This window comes from Halichoeres trimaculatus, unplaced genomic scaffold (genome assembly GCF_033239565.1).
Source record: "Halichoeres trimaculatus isolate MK-OKI-2021-1 unplaced genomic scaffold, fHalTri1.1 fHalTri1_scaffold_13, whole genome shotgun sequence".
NCBI lineage: Eukaryota > Metazoa > Chordata > Actinopteri > Labriformes > Labridae > Halichoeres > Halichoeres trimaculatus.
This window is the reverse complement of record NW_027437191.1, coordinates 5,723,625-5,738,593: the sequence shown is the minus strand read 5'-3', so window position 1 is coordinate 5,738,593 and position 14,969 is coordinate 5,723,625. Positions and strand designations below refer to the sequence as shown.

Below are 14,969 nucleotides of genomic sequence, written 5' to 3'. Positions count from 1 at the left end.
CCTCCCTGTGGTTAGTCAGAAACCACAGCCTCGTGTTTGTGTGTGTGTGTTGATGTAGCTCAGTGTGTGCTCCTAGTGTGTGAACTCGCAGCAGTACAGCCGGCACTCTGACCAAATCTGACCCCTGGTTTTTGGCTCTGGTTGCGGATTATTTCTCTGCAGCTCACATGACTCCACGAGGACTGTTGGTGGGTGTAACAACCTGGACAGTCGGGATGTCAGTCCTCCCTGTTTTCCTGCCGCCAGCCTGTTTTCACTCCGTGTGTTTCCTGTTCTCTCCCCAGCAGCTGTCAGGATGAAGGGCAGGAACCCGGGAAGCTTGTGGAGTTTGTAGAAGAAACAGAAACCCTGGCGGCCTCTCCTGCTCGTCCGTCTGCTGCAGAGCTCGCCATGAGCTAGAGGTATCAGAGACCGTCACCAGTGCTGCCCTCTCCCCGTCCTGAGCTCCGTGTCTGACTGACAGCAGCTTCATCCCCCCCACCGCTTCATGATCCAGCAGGATGCGGCTGAGGTCCTCGCACTCTCCGAGCGCCTCCTCATAGCTTCACACAAGGGACAGGCGGACAATGTGGTCCAGCTCATCAACAAGGGGGCAAAGGTAGCTGTCACCAAGGTGAGTGTGAGAATTCCTCTCTGTGTTATACATAGAAATTTTTATTCTCAGAAATTCTCCTTAGAGACTGAAAGGGTTGGGTTTTATAATCCTGTGGTTGTATGATTATGATGTAGTTGTACACTATAACAACATGCACACTAAACAGGCATCAAACTAAAATCTCTGTTTTTAAAAGCTGGGTCTAAACTGAACAGGTCATCAGGTGTTCACAGTTTCTCTCTCTGTAGCTGATAAATGACCTGGAGTGACCTCTTGTTGGTGTGATACTGCTCACCTCAGAGGCTTTGTCCGTCCTGTTCAGAGCCTGTTTCATAGTGTTTGCATGTTTTGGTGTCAGTTTACCTCATTGTGCTCCTGAGGTGTGGGACTCGTGTTGTCTGGTGGGTGAAGCTGTGCAGAGAGCTACTACCAGTGTTTAGAAACTTGCACCCTGTTTTGAGGTCTTAAAGTAGACTTTGACCCTTTAACCTCCTGCTCGACAATTTGGCTAATCATTTTTTGAGTTTCTGCATGTCACTGAAAATATGTTAAAATAATTTTGACAACATAAAACAAATACAACAAAATATTTTTCCTTTGTTTTTTCTTGGGTGTAACATTAAAGGGTTACAAACTAAATAGACCTTAATAGATAACTGTGTTTAAAAAGTGCAGGTTAAAGGGTTAAAGGCTGTGTGAGAACTTAATGTTTGGTGTTGACTGCAGTGACACCTTTAGTCAGAATTGGTATTGTTTTTCTTAGATAAAGACTCCATTTCCCATGAGCACTATCACTCACTGTCGCAAGAGCATAGCAGGGGTTTTGACAATCTGACAGTTTGCTTATTGTTAAAATGACATCACATTTAACATTTTTGGGGTAAAAGCAGTAACTTACAGATCTGTGTGTTCAAATTTGCCCTCTCTGAGTTAGTTTTTAGGTTTAAGTTTCTATCTTCTGAATTGGCCATTTTAATGTTTATTTCCATAGACTGTATAGAACATGGATGGAGTGTTCCGGTCTGTTTCTGAAACGGAAAATGAAGCAGATCGTCTATAGCGGCCATATTGGTAGTGGCAAGGGCTTCGCCTACAGCCACAGTTGTCCTGTCGGTCATGTGACCCTGAGCTGAGCCTCCATTGGGAGAGCTCAAGATGTTAAAATCCTCTGAACGGCTGAGTTAGAAAAAAATTCACCCCCCGTACAGTGGGAGCCGGTAGTAAAATTAGTTATTCAGACAGGAGACGTTTTTTGAACCATGCTGTAAATAGGTTAATTTCTGCTTTGAGAACAGCTTTTTGTGGCTTGGTGTGTATGTGACTCCCTGTACTTCCAGAGCCAGCCTCAAGTGGACACTCGATAAACAGCAGATTTAAGCACTTCAGCATTGTCTCATATTCTTAGACTGGAGGTTGCCGCTTGTTTATTTCACATCTTCCTTTACACGCCTCATGATTTCATGAGCTGCCATAAAACTTGAAACAGTCATAGTTTCATGTCAACATGATACGTTACTTGAAGTCTGCTTTGCTTCGTTTTTCCCTTTCCAAGGTGGACCATCTTCACAAAATGCTTTGTGCTTGTTCTGGAAATGTCTCTAAACTTTAATTTTTATTGATTCACATCCGTAGGAAAAGAGTATCTGAGCCTACAAAAATGACACAAAGCAGAAAGTGGACTCACGATGAGAGCAACTGCTCAGTCTGAATGTATATGCTTTCGCTGTGTCTATGGCTCTCACACACAGGCGCAGAGTGTTGACATGTTTGATAAACATTCTCATTACATCATTTGGTTGCAGATGGAAACTTTATTGAACCTCTGTACTGGAATGTGTTGTTAAGAAATTTGATGTGAAAAGAATCACCATGAAATATAGATGTAAACCAATAGTTAACAGATATAAGAGTGATTAAAACTCTTTGATGATGTAAAAAGTATTGACAGAAGGCAGTAAGGTGAGAGTCTGTTATTATTTTGGGAAAATTCAGGAAAAATCAGCTGAAAAGAGTGAAGCAGTAAACTTTAGAAAATATCAAAATACATATCCCAGGAAAAAAAAATGTAACAAAATTGTTTTTCTTTATTGGTGTGCAGCTGTTTCCAAGATCATTTTAATTACTCACTGACATCCACGAATTCCTGGTTAATGTTCCTCCATTTGCACTTTTCAGGAGTTCCTCTTGTTTTTGTTCTTTTTCTTTCTTTCTTTCTTTCTTTCTTTCTTTCTTTCTTTCTTTCTTTCTTTCTTTTTCTTTCTTTCTTTCTTTCTTTCTTTCTTTCTTTCTTTCTTTCTATGTAAAGGATGAAATATCATTCTCAGATTAAACCCCCTGCTACAAAAATATTACGACATACCGTGCAGCCCTGCCTCCTGGTTGTTCTGCCTCTGACAGCATACCTGCAGTAACCAATGAGAGGAGGGAACCGAGAGGTGACATGATGATGGCAGAGAACATAAACTAACCTTTACCCAGAACCAAAAGAAACTGAAAAAGGAAAGGAGCTTATGGAGTTATTTTCTCTGATTCCTCCTGTTTTGTTGCCGTGTAACAGAATGCCACCAAGGACGGCCAGCTGATCACCCTGCGTTAACAGTCCTAAGCAAAACACCCTCATGTTTGTCTTCTGTAGTCATGTTTTCTCAAACGGGCTCCTGTGGGATCTCAAGTCTATGAGACCGTCCTTCAGTGTGTGGCAGTGTTTAAGCCCACAGCAGTGATACAGGCCATCATGACCTCTCTCCCACTCATAGTCACGTTTAGTTCCTGACCTTTGACCTTAGTTTTCTGTTTGAGAGAAAGACATCAGACATGTTTTTAGTCACTGTGACGTAAATCCATGAAACCATCAGCTCTCCCTCTGTCTCTGAGCTCATCTGCAGCTCTAAAACAATTAGACACAAAACAGAGCATGAAGGTGTTAGCTGCAGCGCCAGAGCCGCTAACAGATGAACACGGCTTCACCGTGTGTGAACGCTTAATGAGAAGAATCGCAGCTGCCCTACATTCAGGCGAGAGGATCATTTACAGTCAGTGTTTGATGTGTTTTAGTAGACTCACAAGTTGCTCCAGGCATCAGGACTTTTTTGTGTGTTTATGTCTGACTGTGTGTGTGTGTGTGTCAGTGAATCTTAATTATACTCTGTGTGTGTGTGTTATCAGAGAGATGCTTACAGAGGTATTTCTCTTACTTGCATGGCTGTGTTGTTTCACTTTTTTTTTTTTCAAAATTGTAATTTTTTTTTCTAATTATCAGTATAAGTGTTGGATTTCCTTATTAAATACAGAGGAGGGCTATCGCTTGATATATGGCTAAAAATGAGAAGGAAGATGGCTGATGTGTCAGCAACCCACTGGTCTTAATCCCAGCAGATGGCTCCCAACTCTGTATGAAAAACCAGCAGGATTATCTGACCTGTAAATGTTCCTGATTCCCGGGATTTTGTGGCAGTTTCGCAGGAAATTTGCCAGTGGTGCCAAGACTTGTCAGAAACTTGTGACCAGTGGGGGCAGGCAGGGGTGAGAGGCTCTTAGCGCCTCTCCTGACATCCACTTAGTATTTATAATCCCTCCTGAAGTCTGACACGGCATGCTGAACATGTCAGAGGAGATGACACAGGAAAGCGAGCGTACACAAACCGGTTTTCTGTTTCCCTGCCAGTTTGGGCGATGGTCTTTCTGTTGGTGAAGCACTTTGGGCTGCATGTTTGAATGAGGGCTGTCACTTTAACACATAAATTAAATTAACAAGTTACATCACAAATTAACAGGTTATGATAATAAACCTGATTGACTCATTAGCTGCCAGCCATTTTCAGGGCATCTTAAACAATCTTTTAAGACCCAAATAATAATGTTTTCTATGACTCTGTAAACACCAGAACTACCTAAGAGTGGACTCTCTTCTTTTATGTCTCTCTTCCTGTTTTTGATCCAGAAAACAGACAAAATGTACATTTTTTGATTGTGTTCGTCCCAAGCGCTCCATCCTTTGATCCTCTCCATGATCGTTATGTCTCTGTCATCTCACTTCTTCTCCTCATATCCATGCTGATCTCTCATCCAAAGAGAGCACTGCTCTCACCCACAGTAGTTTATGAGCAGGATTTTTATTGACAAGCTCCACCAGACCCCGCCATGTTCATGGCAGTGAACATGGACACTTTAATATTGGTCAGTTGAAAAATAATGTGGGTTTACAAATCTTCTCTTCTTCGTGTGTTCATTTTATTAGTCATGCACTACAATTTTGTTATGTCCTAGAATATAAATAAATTCTTTATCTGGGAACTTTAAGCAGATATGAGATTAAAATATGATTAATTAGATTAATTAATTACAAATCCTGTAATTAATTAGATTATTTTCTTAAGCCTGACAGCACTAGTTGGAATGCATGGAAGGTGCTTTAGAAAAAACATGAGTTGACTTCAGAAAGTGGACAATCCAGGCTGCAAGAAAATACGAAATAACAGTGAAAAGGAGTAAAAAAAAAAGGACAGAGAAAAGCTCAGATAACAGAGTGGTTAGCTGTCTGCCCTTAAGAAAGAAAAATATATGTACCTATATATTTTTTGAAATGTATTGTAATGTATTATTGATATATTATGATATACATAAACAGTATATTGAGGGCACATATACAATATATTATATATTCATGAAATATATTGCAATATATTGCAAAATATACAAATAATTGCCGCTTTCCATATATTGCAATATATTGGAAAATATAAATGCTAAATCTCATATATGGGAATATATTACCTAATATATGACATGATATTTTCCAATATGCTGCAATATATTTTTCTTTCGTAAGGGTGCTGTTTCACAAAGCTTGTGGTTTTGATTTTAGTCTGCAAAGCCTCATAGTCAGAGATTTGTTTTTATTGTGTTAATTCTTCTTAACTGTATTTTAATTAACTGTAGATTGACTGTGAGTGTCAAGAAATGTATTTTTGTATGAAATGTTTTATTATTGTGACAGGTTTGAAGGTTCAGAGGCCTCAGGTATTTTGGAGTTTGAGACCCCGGAAAGGATTTTCAATGAAGGACTGAGACTAAATCTAATGTAGCTGCCAAAATTAGCCTTCCTCCAACGGCTCGAGGGAAAGGGAGGATATCTTAAAAAAGCTGTGGCTGCAAGCTGGTCACTTTATCACTTTTATACTTTTAACAGCACCAGATGTGAAAAATAAACAAATGAAAAATTAACAGAACTTCACACTATGAAGCATTGCAAGCAACAAGTCTCAAGTTGATGCTGTTAACTGGAGTGATTGATTAGCTTTGTGGGTTAGCCACCTGAAACTCAGAATGAGTCAAATTAAAAATGCAGAATGTCCCTTTAAAGACACATTTGAGTTTGTGCAGCTGAATCCTAACAGCGACTACAGCCTGAGTTTGATTCCTGTCCAGGTGCTCTCTCTTCCTGTCTCTGTCTCTGAGATAAAGGTAAAAAAAGTTCAAACTAAACAAAAACAATATCACAGCTGAGCTGCTGCATAAACAGATGGATCTCACTGATACACACACACACACACACACACACACACACACACACACACACACACACACATACACACTCCCCTGAGGTCTTCCTCTATTCTTTCATCTCTGCTCGTCTCTCGCCGCTCCTGAAGCACGCTGAGGTCGGCCCTGAGGTCATCATCAGAGCTCAGGATGTGATGTAACTCTGCCGTGTGCCCGTGCAGCCCTGTGCTCATCCTGAACAACCACTGATGTCAGATGTTCAGAGGTAATTATCAGGCGGGCAGAAACTTCACTCACGTATCATTCCGCTCTCTGGGTACACATCAACATAAATTTAGAGAAGCCTCACACACAGACAGATTTTGAAGCAGGAAGTGTTTGAGTGTCCTTTTGGAGTCAGTGTTGGCCAATCAAATGTCTGCAGGCTTTAGTAGATTCAGGAGAAAGAACAATCTCAAACCACAACTAAGATGGAAAAACAGCTTCAGAGGTTTTTTTATTTTTTTTTATTTTTTTTTTTGGTGTGTAGCTGTTTCACAAGATCATTTTAATTAATCATTGGCATCCACAAATTCCTGGTTAATGTTCCACCATTTGCACTTTTCAGGAGTTCCTCTTATCTTTGTTTCTTTCTTTCTTTCTTTCTTTCTTTCTTTCTTTCTTTCTTTCTTTCTTTCTTTCTATCTCTTTCTTTCTTTCTTCATTTCTTTCTTTCTATCTCTTTCTTTCTTTCTATTTCTTTCTTTCTATTTCTTTCTTTCTATTTCTTTCTTTCTATTTCTTTCTTTCTTTCTTTCTTTCTTCATTCTTTTTTTCTTTCTTTCTTTTTGCTTCCTTTCTTTCTTTCTTTTTTTTCTTTCTTTCTTTCTTTCTTTCTGTCTTTCTTTCTTTCTTTTTTCTTTCTTTCTTTCTTTCTTTCTTTCTTTCTTTCTTTTTTCTTTCTTTTGATCTTTCTTTCTTTCTGTCTTTCTGTTTTTTTTTTCTTTCTTTGTACTTTTATTTATTTCAGTGTAAGGGGTGACATATCATTCCCAGAATAAACCCCTGCTTCCCCAGTACTTAGAGAGATTTTTTTTCCAGATATCTTATTGACATCAACATTAAAGAGGGTCTATTCTGCTTTTCCTTATTTAGAAAGTAACAATACTCAATGTTCAAAGCCAACTTGTGCAGATTTCTAAACCTCTAAATCTTAATTAAATGGAGAAATCCCTGAATCTGTAAACTGATCAAAAAAACTGTTTTATAAAAAAACAAAACAAAAAAAAACTCTTCTTGAGACTGGCTGATATGATGAGATCATTGCGTAAGGATCTCATTATCTGGTTAATGTCACATTGGAGGCGGACCTCAAACACAGAGGCCTGCTCATAGCTCTGCCCCTGACAGGCCTCCAGAGGGCTGGCCAATCAGAGTGAAGGAGGTTTGTGGAGCAGAGAGTCTTAAAGAGACAGCATTTAAAATAAAGCGTTCCAACAGGCTACAATATGGGTTTTCTAAAACACCAGTAAGAGAAAAATTGAGATTTTAATGATGTGTAAATCATGTAAAGATACTACAGGGTAAAACAGGGACCGAGTATAGACAAAAAAAAAAAAAAAAAAAAAACAGCACAATACCCCGGCTTTAAATTTATGTTTGTGGCTCTGTTTTGGCTTTTATCAGACTAAAAAAAATAATGTGTGTGTGTGTGTGAAATTAAGTTTTTATAGTGATTAAATAAAGGCTGTAAAAATGCATGTTCATACTGTATTTTGTATACAAGCAAAAGGTTCATATATTTTGTTCAATGGGTTTTTTTTTCTCAGAAACCAATGAAAAGAGGAAACATCAGCCTCATGCTGAGCTCTGTTTATTCTGATGCTTCTGTATCATGTGCTCTGCGTTTTCTGTCCTGGCTCTGAAAAACCAATTTTCCATGAAAACACGAACACATGGCGTCAAATTGTCACAGCTACAACAACATTACGTCCGTTTGTGTGTGTGTGTGTGTGTGTGTGTGTGTGTGTGTGTGTGTGTGTGTGTGTGTGTGTGTGTGTGTGTGTGTGTGGAGCGGCTGTGTTTGGGGTTTTGGCAGGGAGCCAGTGTGAAAGCTTAATCCTGGATAAAAAGGGGCAGAGTTTCATATCAAACATTCCTCGGCTCAGAAAAAGAAATGTGGGAATATTTTTCTAAAGGCTGAAAAGATGAATGAACGGAGACTGAGATTACAAACCAATGTAAAGAAAAGGAGGCAGGAGGGATTAAGGAAGGGGTGAGATGGAGTTGAAAATTGTTTGTGTTGTAGAAGAAGTCGAGTGTTGGAGGTTAAGCGTTTAGGACCTTGCAGAGGTCAGAGGTCAAACCTTGTAATCTCTCAGTGGCTGAAAGTTTGGAGACAATTATTTGTTGACTCACAAATAATTTTTTTGTTTGTATAAACAGAAAAAAAGACGAACTGCATCAGTGCCATTACATAAATGACTTTTGGCATTTTCTCATACTTCATACAGGTAGAGGTGTCCTGATTTAATACACTGATTGGTATCGGCGCCTGATATGGCTTTTTTTGGAGGATCGGATTGGATCGAATTTCGTTTCGTGATCGGGACCAATCCAGTTTTAGTTCGTTTTCAGCACTGTCACGTTGTGAACATGTCCGCTGTGTGGGACTTCTTCGGTTTGGAAAGCAATGATAGTAAAACAGCATCTTGTAACATTTGTAAAGTGAGTGTTCCTCCAGGAGGTTTATGGAGAAATCTCAACTAGTCCGTTAACTTGACTCTGTTCAGAGTGCGCGCCGTTTGGATCATATTTTATTTTCTTTCTTTCTTTTTAAATCCATTAGTTTGGAAAGCGTACGTAGTTCCAGTCATGTAGGACAGTTGTGGAGAGAGGTGTGTGAGTTGTGTACATGGCGAGAGGTGAAGACAAACACCCAGAGATGGGGAATATGTCTGTGGCATTTTGTCGTTCTGCTGTTTGAGAGCACTTTAGATTCAGTGTGAGCTCTGATGACAGTGATAAAAAAAACATGACTGTAACCAACTGAAAAACTTTGTTGCAGTATTTAGCAACTTTTCAGACCCCTCTTGCCTCCTTCTTTGAAAAAAAGCAACTAACAACAAATCAAAAAAATTCTCTTTTTTTTTTTTCAGGGTTTGTAAAGTATGTTAGGAGGGAGAGCCAGGAAGAGATGAGACTTTAGACTGTTTTTTTCTCACCAAGTTCCACTCAGATTCTCGGAGTCCCTCTTAGCCTCTTGCTCCACTGTGGCACCACCTCCGATGGGGGTATTTTGACTTCAAATCTGTACAATGGTTAAAGGCGGAGCCATGCTGTCCACGCCATATACAGTCCATGTAACCAAGCCAGCCTCAAGAGAGCGCTCATGAAACAGCAGGTTTTAGCTCTTCCTCATTGTCTCATCGTTTTAGGTCATGTCCACCTGTAGCCAGTTATCTGGGAAACAACATGTATTTTTATACCCTTGCGCCTGTTGTCCACATGAAACCGCAATTTGACATCACTAATAACGATGTTTTCTGAAAACTCTGGCCAAAGTGAAGATTTTGGAGAACTCCGTTTTCACGGTTTCATGTGGACGTCGTAAACAGAGTTTTTGGTTCTCAAACGTCACAGCTGAATGAGGGGGGCTTATCCTGATTGGCTGGCACAGGTTTTACATCTGGAAACACTGCCATATATGGGTTTGGCATGCCTTGAGCTTCACTTCTTAGCTGATGTCCCTGCTGCGTATCGACGGAAGCATTTTTTTGTTTGTTTGTTTTTTTTCGAGATTTTTAGGCTTTTCTATGCCTTTAATGTGATAGTAGAGTGGGACAGTGGATAGAGCAGGAAAGATGGCGAGAGTGGGGAGCGACATGCGGGAAACAGGCCACAGGCTGGAATCAAACCTGGGCCACCCACGCGAGGCTGAACCTCATGAAGTGTGACCTAAACCACAAGGCCATCTGCACTCCAGATGCAAGTACTTTTGAAAAAGAACGAGGAAGGGTACTTGTTTTTGAAAACACCTGGCTACGTGTGGGCATCATAGACTGTAAAATAAATTGACGTCATCTCGCTCAGCTCGAAATGAGGTCGCCACAAAAACTGCTCCCCCTGGTGGCTAGCTGCAGTGTAGGTCAAAAAATCCGGCTTTCCAGTCATTCCTGAAGGGCTGTGGTCAAACATTAATACACCTCGTAGAAATGTTTCTCAAGTCCGATTGCTGTGGTGTTTTAAAGATGTCATTTGGCTGCCCTTGTATTCAAGTCCTCTTTTTTCTGAAAAGTTTCGTTTTTATTAGTAATGAGGTTGAAAACGAAGTTTTACTTCACATTTGATGATAATTGACAGCTGCCGTTCTTGTGTATTTTTGTCATGGATTTTGTCCAAAACACTCACCGGCACACAAATCCTTGTCACTCACAGCTGCAGCCAGAGCAAACTGGACGGGAATCTATAATGCATGAGATTGTCTGTTTTGGGTCACTTTTTCAAGTCCCAACCCTGGATAAAGGAGGAGGATTGATACTTTGACGCAAAAAAAACAAGAATTGACAAAGGAAAGCTCATTTTTAGATCTAATTATTTATGCATTTTTTTTTATCTGCTTTTTGTCTCTCCCAGGATGTCATTCCTCTGACCTCCAGCTTCTATAATAACATGCCAATGACCTATTATGCATTTTAGGAGATGACATCATTTAGCAACATTTAGCAACTTCTTGGACAGCAAATAGAGACCTTCCTTGCTGAGGAGTTGGCATGTTGAAATTGGCAATGTCTCACCCAGCTTTAAAGATGTTTTAAATGGCAAACTGACTAGTTTTTTCAGGTTTTACAGGGCTGTACATGATGTAATCGATGAAAGAAACGGTTAACAGTGGATCATTAGGACATATGGTATTCTGGGGTGTTAAAAGTCTGTCACTTTAATTAACAGAACTTTACTATTAGTCACACTTTCCCAAGAAATAAGGAATTTAAAAACATTCTCACATTTTATGCTTCAACAAGCAAAACCTGCTTATGTTGATAAACCCTTAATCCCTATTTTTCTCACACTGGTGTTTTGGAAAACCTCTTTTCATGAAGCCACTGTCGCCTTCTGTGGTCAGTAAACTGCAGTTTGTGTCTCCTTTGTTTATGTCTTCAGTTTGGAAACACTGAGCAGTGAAGCAGTAAGTGGTGTTGGAGCTATTAGAGATTTATTTAAAGATTGATAATCAGCCTCTGGATAAATCTGTAGCAGTCTTGAGACAGCAGACAGCTGGTCTGAGACCTGCTGTTTACCTGAACTGGACTCGTGGCCTCCCTCCAAGTCAGGCCCAGTGAAACTCAATCTGAGGGGCACAGAAACGCAGGCCGAGCCGCGCCCAAACAAAGCACCAACCTCCTCACACGGATAATACCTGAGGTCTAACACAGTTTGTGCTGCACCTGTAAATAAACGGTTTCACTCATGTTTAATGATTTTGCATGAATCTAAATGATGATTTCCTGCAGGCTGAGTCACACCGCTGTAGGCGAATGTGTAGCAAGACGCTGTTAGCATCACAGAGATAAAAGGGAGCCAGACATATCGGCCAATCATAAAATAGCTCTCCTGTATCTGGGTAAGACCTGACTGCAGAGGATGCATGCTGGAGTGCATCATCACACGACTGCAGTGAGTTATCTCATAATTTGATTTTGTAGCCACTGATTCATGAAATTTCATATAGTTAAAAAGTAAAACGACGAGAGCTTAGTGTCATTCCTCCTCCACATCGACTATTACACAGTGAAACAAAGTCTGATCACACTGACATACACACTGTGGTTATCAGGCATCAAGGTAAAAAAAACTATCAATGTTAAGTTAGTGAAGTTGATAGTTCTAATTTTTAACAATAGAAATGTTTGGGTTTAATTAAAATCAAAGCTTCACATTTTTGGTTTGATAGAAAATGGTCAAATGTTGGAGGTCAATAATAAAGTTTATGTAATCAGTAGTTTTTAATTTTCATGTTGCATCATTACTGATATAATAAACAAACATTACAGTATAACAGTAAGACCCATAAGGTAATTGTGGGGGAAAAAAAGCACCTTACCTGAATTTAACCAGTTTTAATTTTAAAACATAATTAGATCATACAGATGGCTATAATCCTCTACAAACTGTCACACCCAAAGGTCCGCACATCATTCCACATTTCAGTAATAAAACTATCAAAATTGTTATGTATTTCTTTCTTGCCTCAGGTGAAATGTTGCTGATTGTGTTCAGTGAGGACATAATATCGTCTTAAATCCATCGAAGGCCCCTGAATCGTATCGTATCGTATCATGACAGACTTTGTGATATCGGCAAATATCATATCGTTGTCCAAAGAATTGATATTGTATCTTCATGAAACTGGTGATTTACACCTCTAATTTTTACGCGGAGTATTAATTTTTTAGTTTGACCACAGCCCATCTGGAATGACTGGAAAGCCAGATTTTTTAATGCATACTGCAGCCAGTCGACAGGGGGAGCAGTTTTTTTTTTTTACAGTCTATGTTCAGGTCAGATGTAATGATGTGGAAGTCATGTGGGGTCATGTGTGAGTTCACACCTCTCAGAGAGTATCACTCCAACATTTCCTGTCGGCTGAAAAAAAGTATTTCAACAAATTCCAGCAGCATCTGAATGTATGTTGGTGTGAAAAAGAGTAGACTGTAAATGTATCAAAGGATTTTATGTTTCAGGTAGAATTTACTTAAAAGAAACATTATTGTTTTTTAGTGTTTGTAAACTCTTTGCACTTTCTTGACGTATTCAGTGTCATACTGATGGGCTTTTTTGATAGAAAAGGTTCAGTCACTGCTGTCTGTCTGTTCTTTTTCTTTTCTTGTGGTTTGCAATCATAAAAGTAAAAGCAACATGATTTACTATTAATCTCTTCTAATCCAACAGTTTAAAAGAATTTTTAAATAGAGAATGAACTACAGGAAGCTCCCTGTGTGGTCAGGTTTAGTTACTCTGCTGGTTTCGGCTCATAAACTCTGAGTTAGATCTCTCTGACGGGGGAAACTCCTGTAACAGCTGCACGAACAGATACGAGCTGAAGTAAGTGGTGGATGTTTGTGATCCCTCCTGAAGGTGAAGTAACCTTTCCTCTGCACAGATCCTTATATTGGCAGGATGCAGAGTTTATCCTGCGCTCAGCGCACATGAACAGCTGTGCTCATTGTGCACTCGTCTCTTAAACCCTGGATTAGGGATTTGTTTGTTTTCTGACGTCTCATTACTGAGATGGAGGGCAGTCTGCGGCAGATTGTCTTCAGTCGTGCCGTCAGTGATGAGCTCTGAGTCTTACTCTGTGGAGATGTCTGAGTCAGCGGGCGGTGATTCTGAGCGCGGGATGACAGCGGTGGGTCAAACTGTTTCATACCTCATTTTACCGTTGTGCTGATTGTGTTGTTTTCGTTAAACTGTTTCAAAGTTCTTTTGTATGTGTGTTTAATTTTGTTTTCTCAGCTGCAGTCACAGTTATTTTATTGCCTCTGAACATTTTCTAACTTGGTGAAAATAGGCTCTGGGACTCAAGTTGTCTGAAAACACAGTCAGATTTATCTATCAACATATATTTATTCTACTTAAGAATTAAACGCAAGAAAAGAACAAGACACTTTTGCTCCAAAAAGATACAACCCTGAGAGGACGGCATACTTAATTGACCACAGAGACCATCAGAGAAGAGAGGCCGGCATCGTTAAGTGCAATACCAACACATGAGAGGAGACAGCATTGGTGGGAAACCACCTCAGTAAACCTCCATCTGACTTCTGTTGAAACTCCATCTCTGCCGTCTTCACGCTCCAGATGGCAGAGATCGACCATGTTTTAGCTCAAAGAGCGACCCTGTTGGTTAATGACTCTCAGCATGATGCATTCTTCTCAAACAATTTCAGAACATCATTGTATACTTATCTGATGAGGATTTTTTTAGGTGTGAAGAATTCCCAGTTTTTGGTCATACACTTCTCAAGAATCACCTGAAGAGGAGCTATTACTCAGTTCAGCATTTATTCGGATCACAAGTAAAGTTTACAGCGCTGTTCCCAAAAGAATGAGCCTCAGTATCCGAGAGCAAAATCATGACTGACACCACTGTCTCAACCCACGGCTGGTGTCAGTTTTCAGAGAGATGTGCTATCAGAGTGTGTGTTGGATCAGAGCATGGAGCTAGGAGACTGGGTGAAAGTTTACACAGGGTCAAAGAAACCTCAGACACAAGCTGGAGACAGAAGCTATCCTTCTCAGATAAATATACATCAACCCTGAACACAGCATGTGACCAGATTAAGATGCTAAATTACATAGATTATTACTAAAATATATAACAGTTGTGTATGAAACTAAGCTTGAATGACTTCCAGGGGACTTCTCCTGTGTTTGAACAGCTGTTGTAAACTGGATATCTACTGACACCTTCAGCTGAAGGTCTCCAGTTTACAGGGTCACTCTTTAAACTGGAACACCAGGAGCTGACAGAGACACATCACACTATCAGGCTCAAAGAAGACCATAGTTTAGGAGGAACTAAACCAAGTCCATCACAGCTGGAGGTCATCTTAATGTGGATGGAGGGAGGAGGAAATACTCCACCAATCAGAGATGTACAGTTTGCAGGCCCCACCCCCAAAGTTCCTGGATCTCTGTAAAGTACTACTCCCCAACTTGGCTGTTTAAAGGCATATCATCGAAGTAAGTTTAGACCCTAAGTAAATTTTAATGTCCCTGGGGGTAAGATCTTTTCTTTACCTTTAAAAGTTTATCTCTGAAACACCTGGAAGGAAAAAATCTTTATACTAAGAAAAAAAGAAAAAATCATTTGAACTTATACATTAAGTGT

General features: G+C 39.9%; 1 protein-coding gene across 3 annotated transcripts in view; it reads left to right on the top strand.

The window, feature by feature from the left end:
* Positions 1–14,969, top strand: part of ankrd6b (ankyrin repeat domain 6b) — a 77,109-nt gene that overhangs the window by 36,152 nt on the left and 25,988 nt on the right. For 2 of the 3 annotated variants that reach the window (XM_074685992.1, XM_074685990.1), the window contains exon 2: positions 285–613. In XM_074685992.1, the coding sequence (XP_074542093.1) occupies positions 488–613 (126 nt within the window). In that variant the 5' untranslated portion in view covers positions 285–487. The remainder of the gene's footprint in view (positions 1–284; positions 614–14,969) is intronic. The other variant, XM_074685991.1, reaches the window with a different exon arrangement.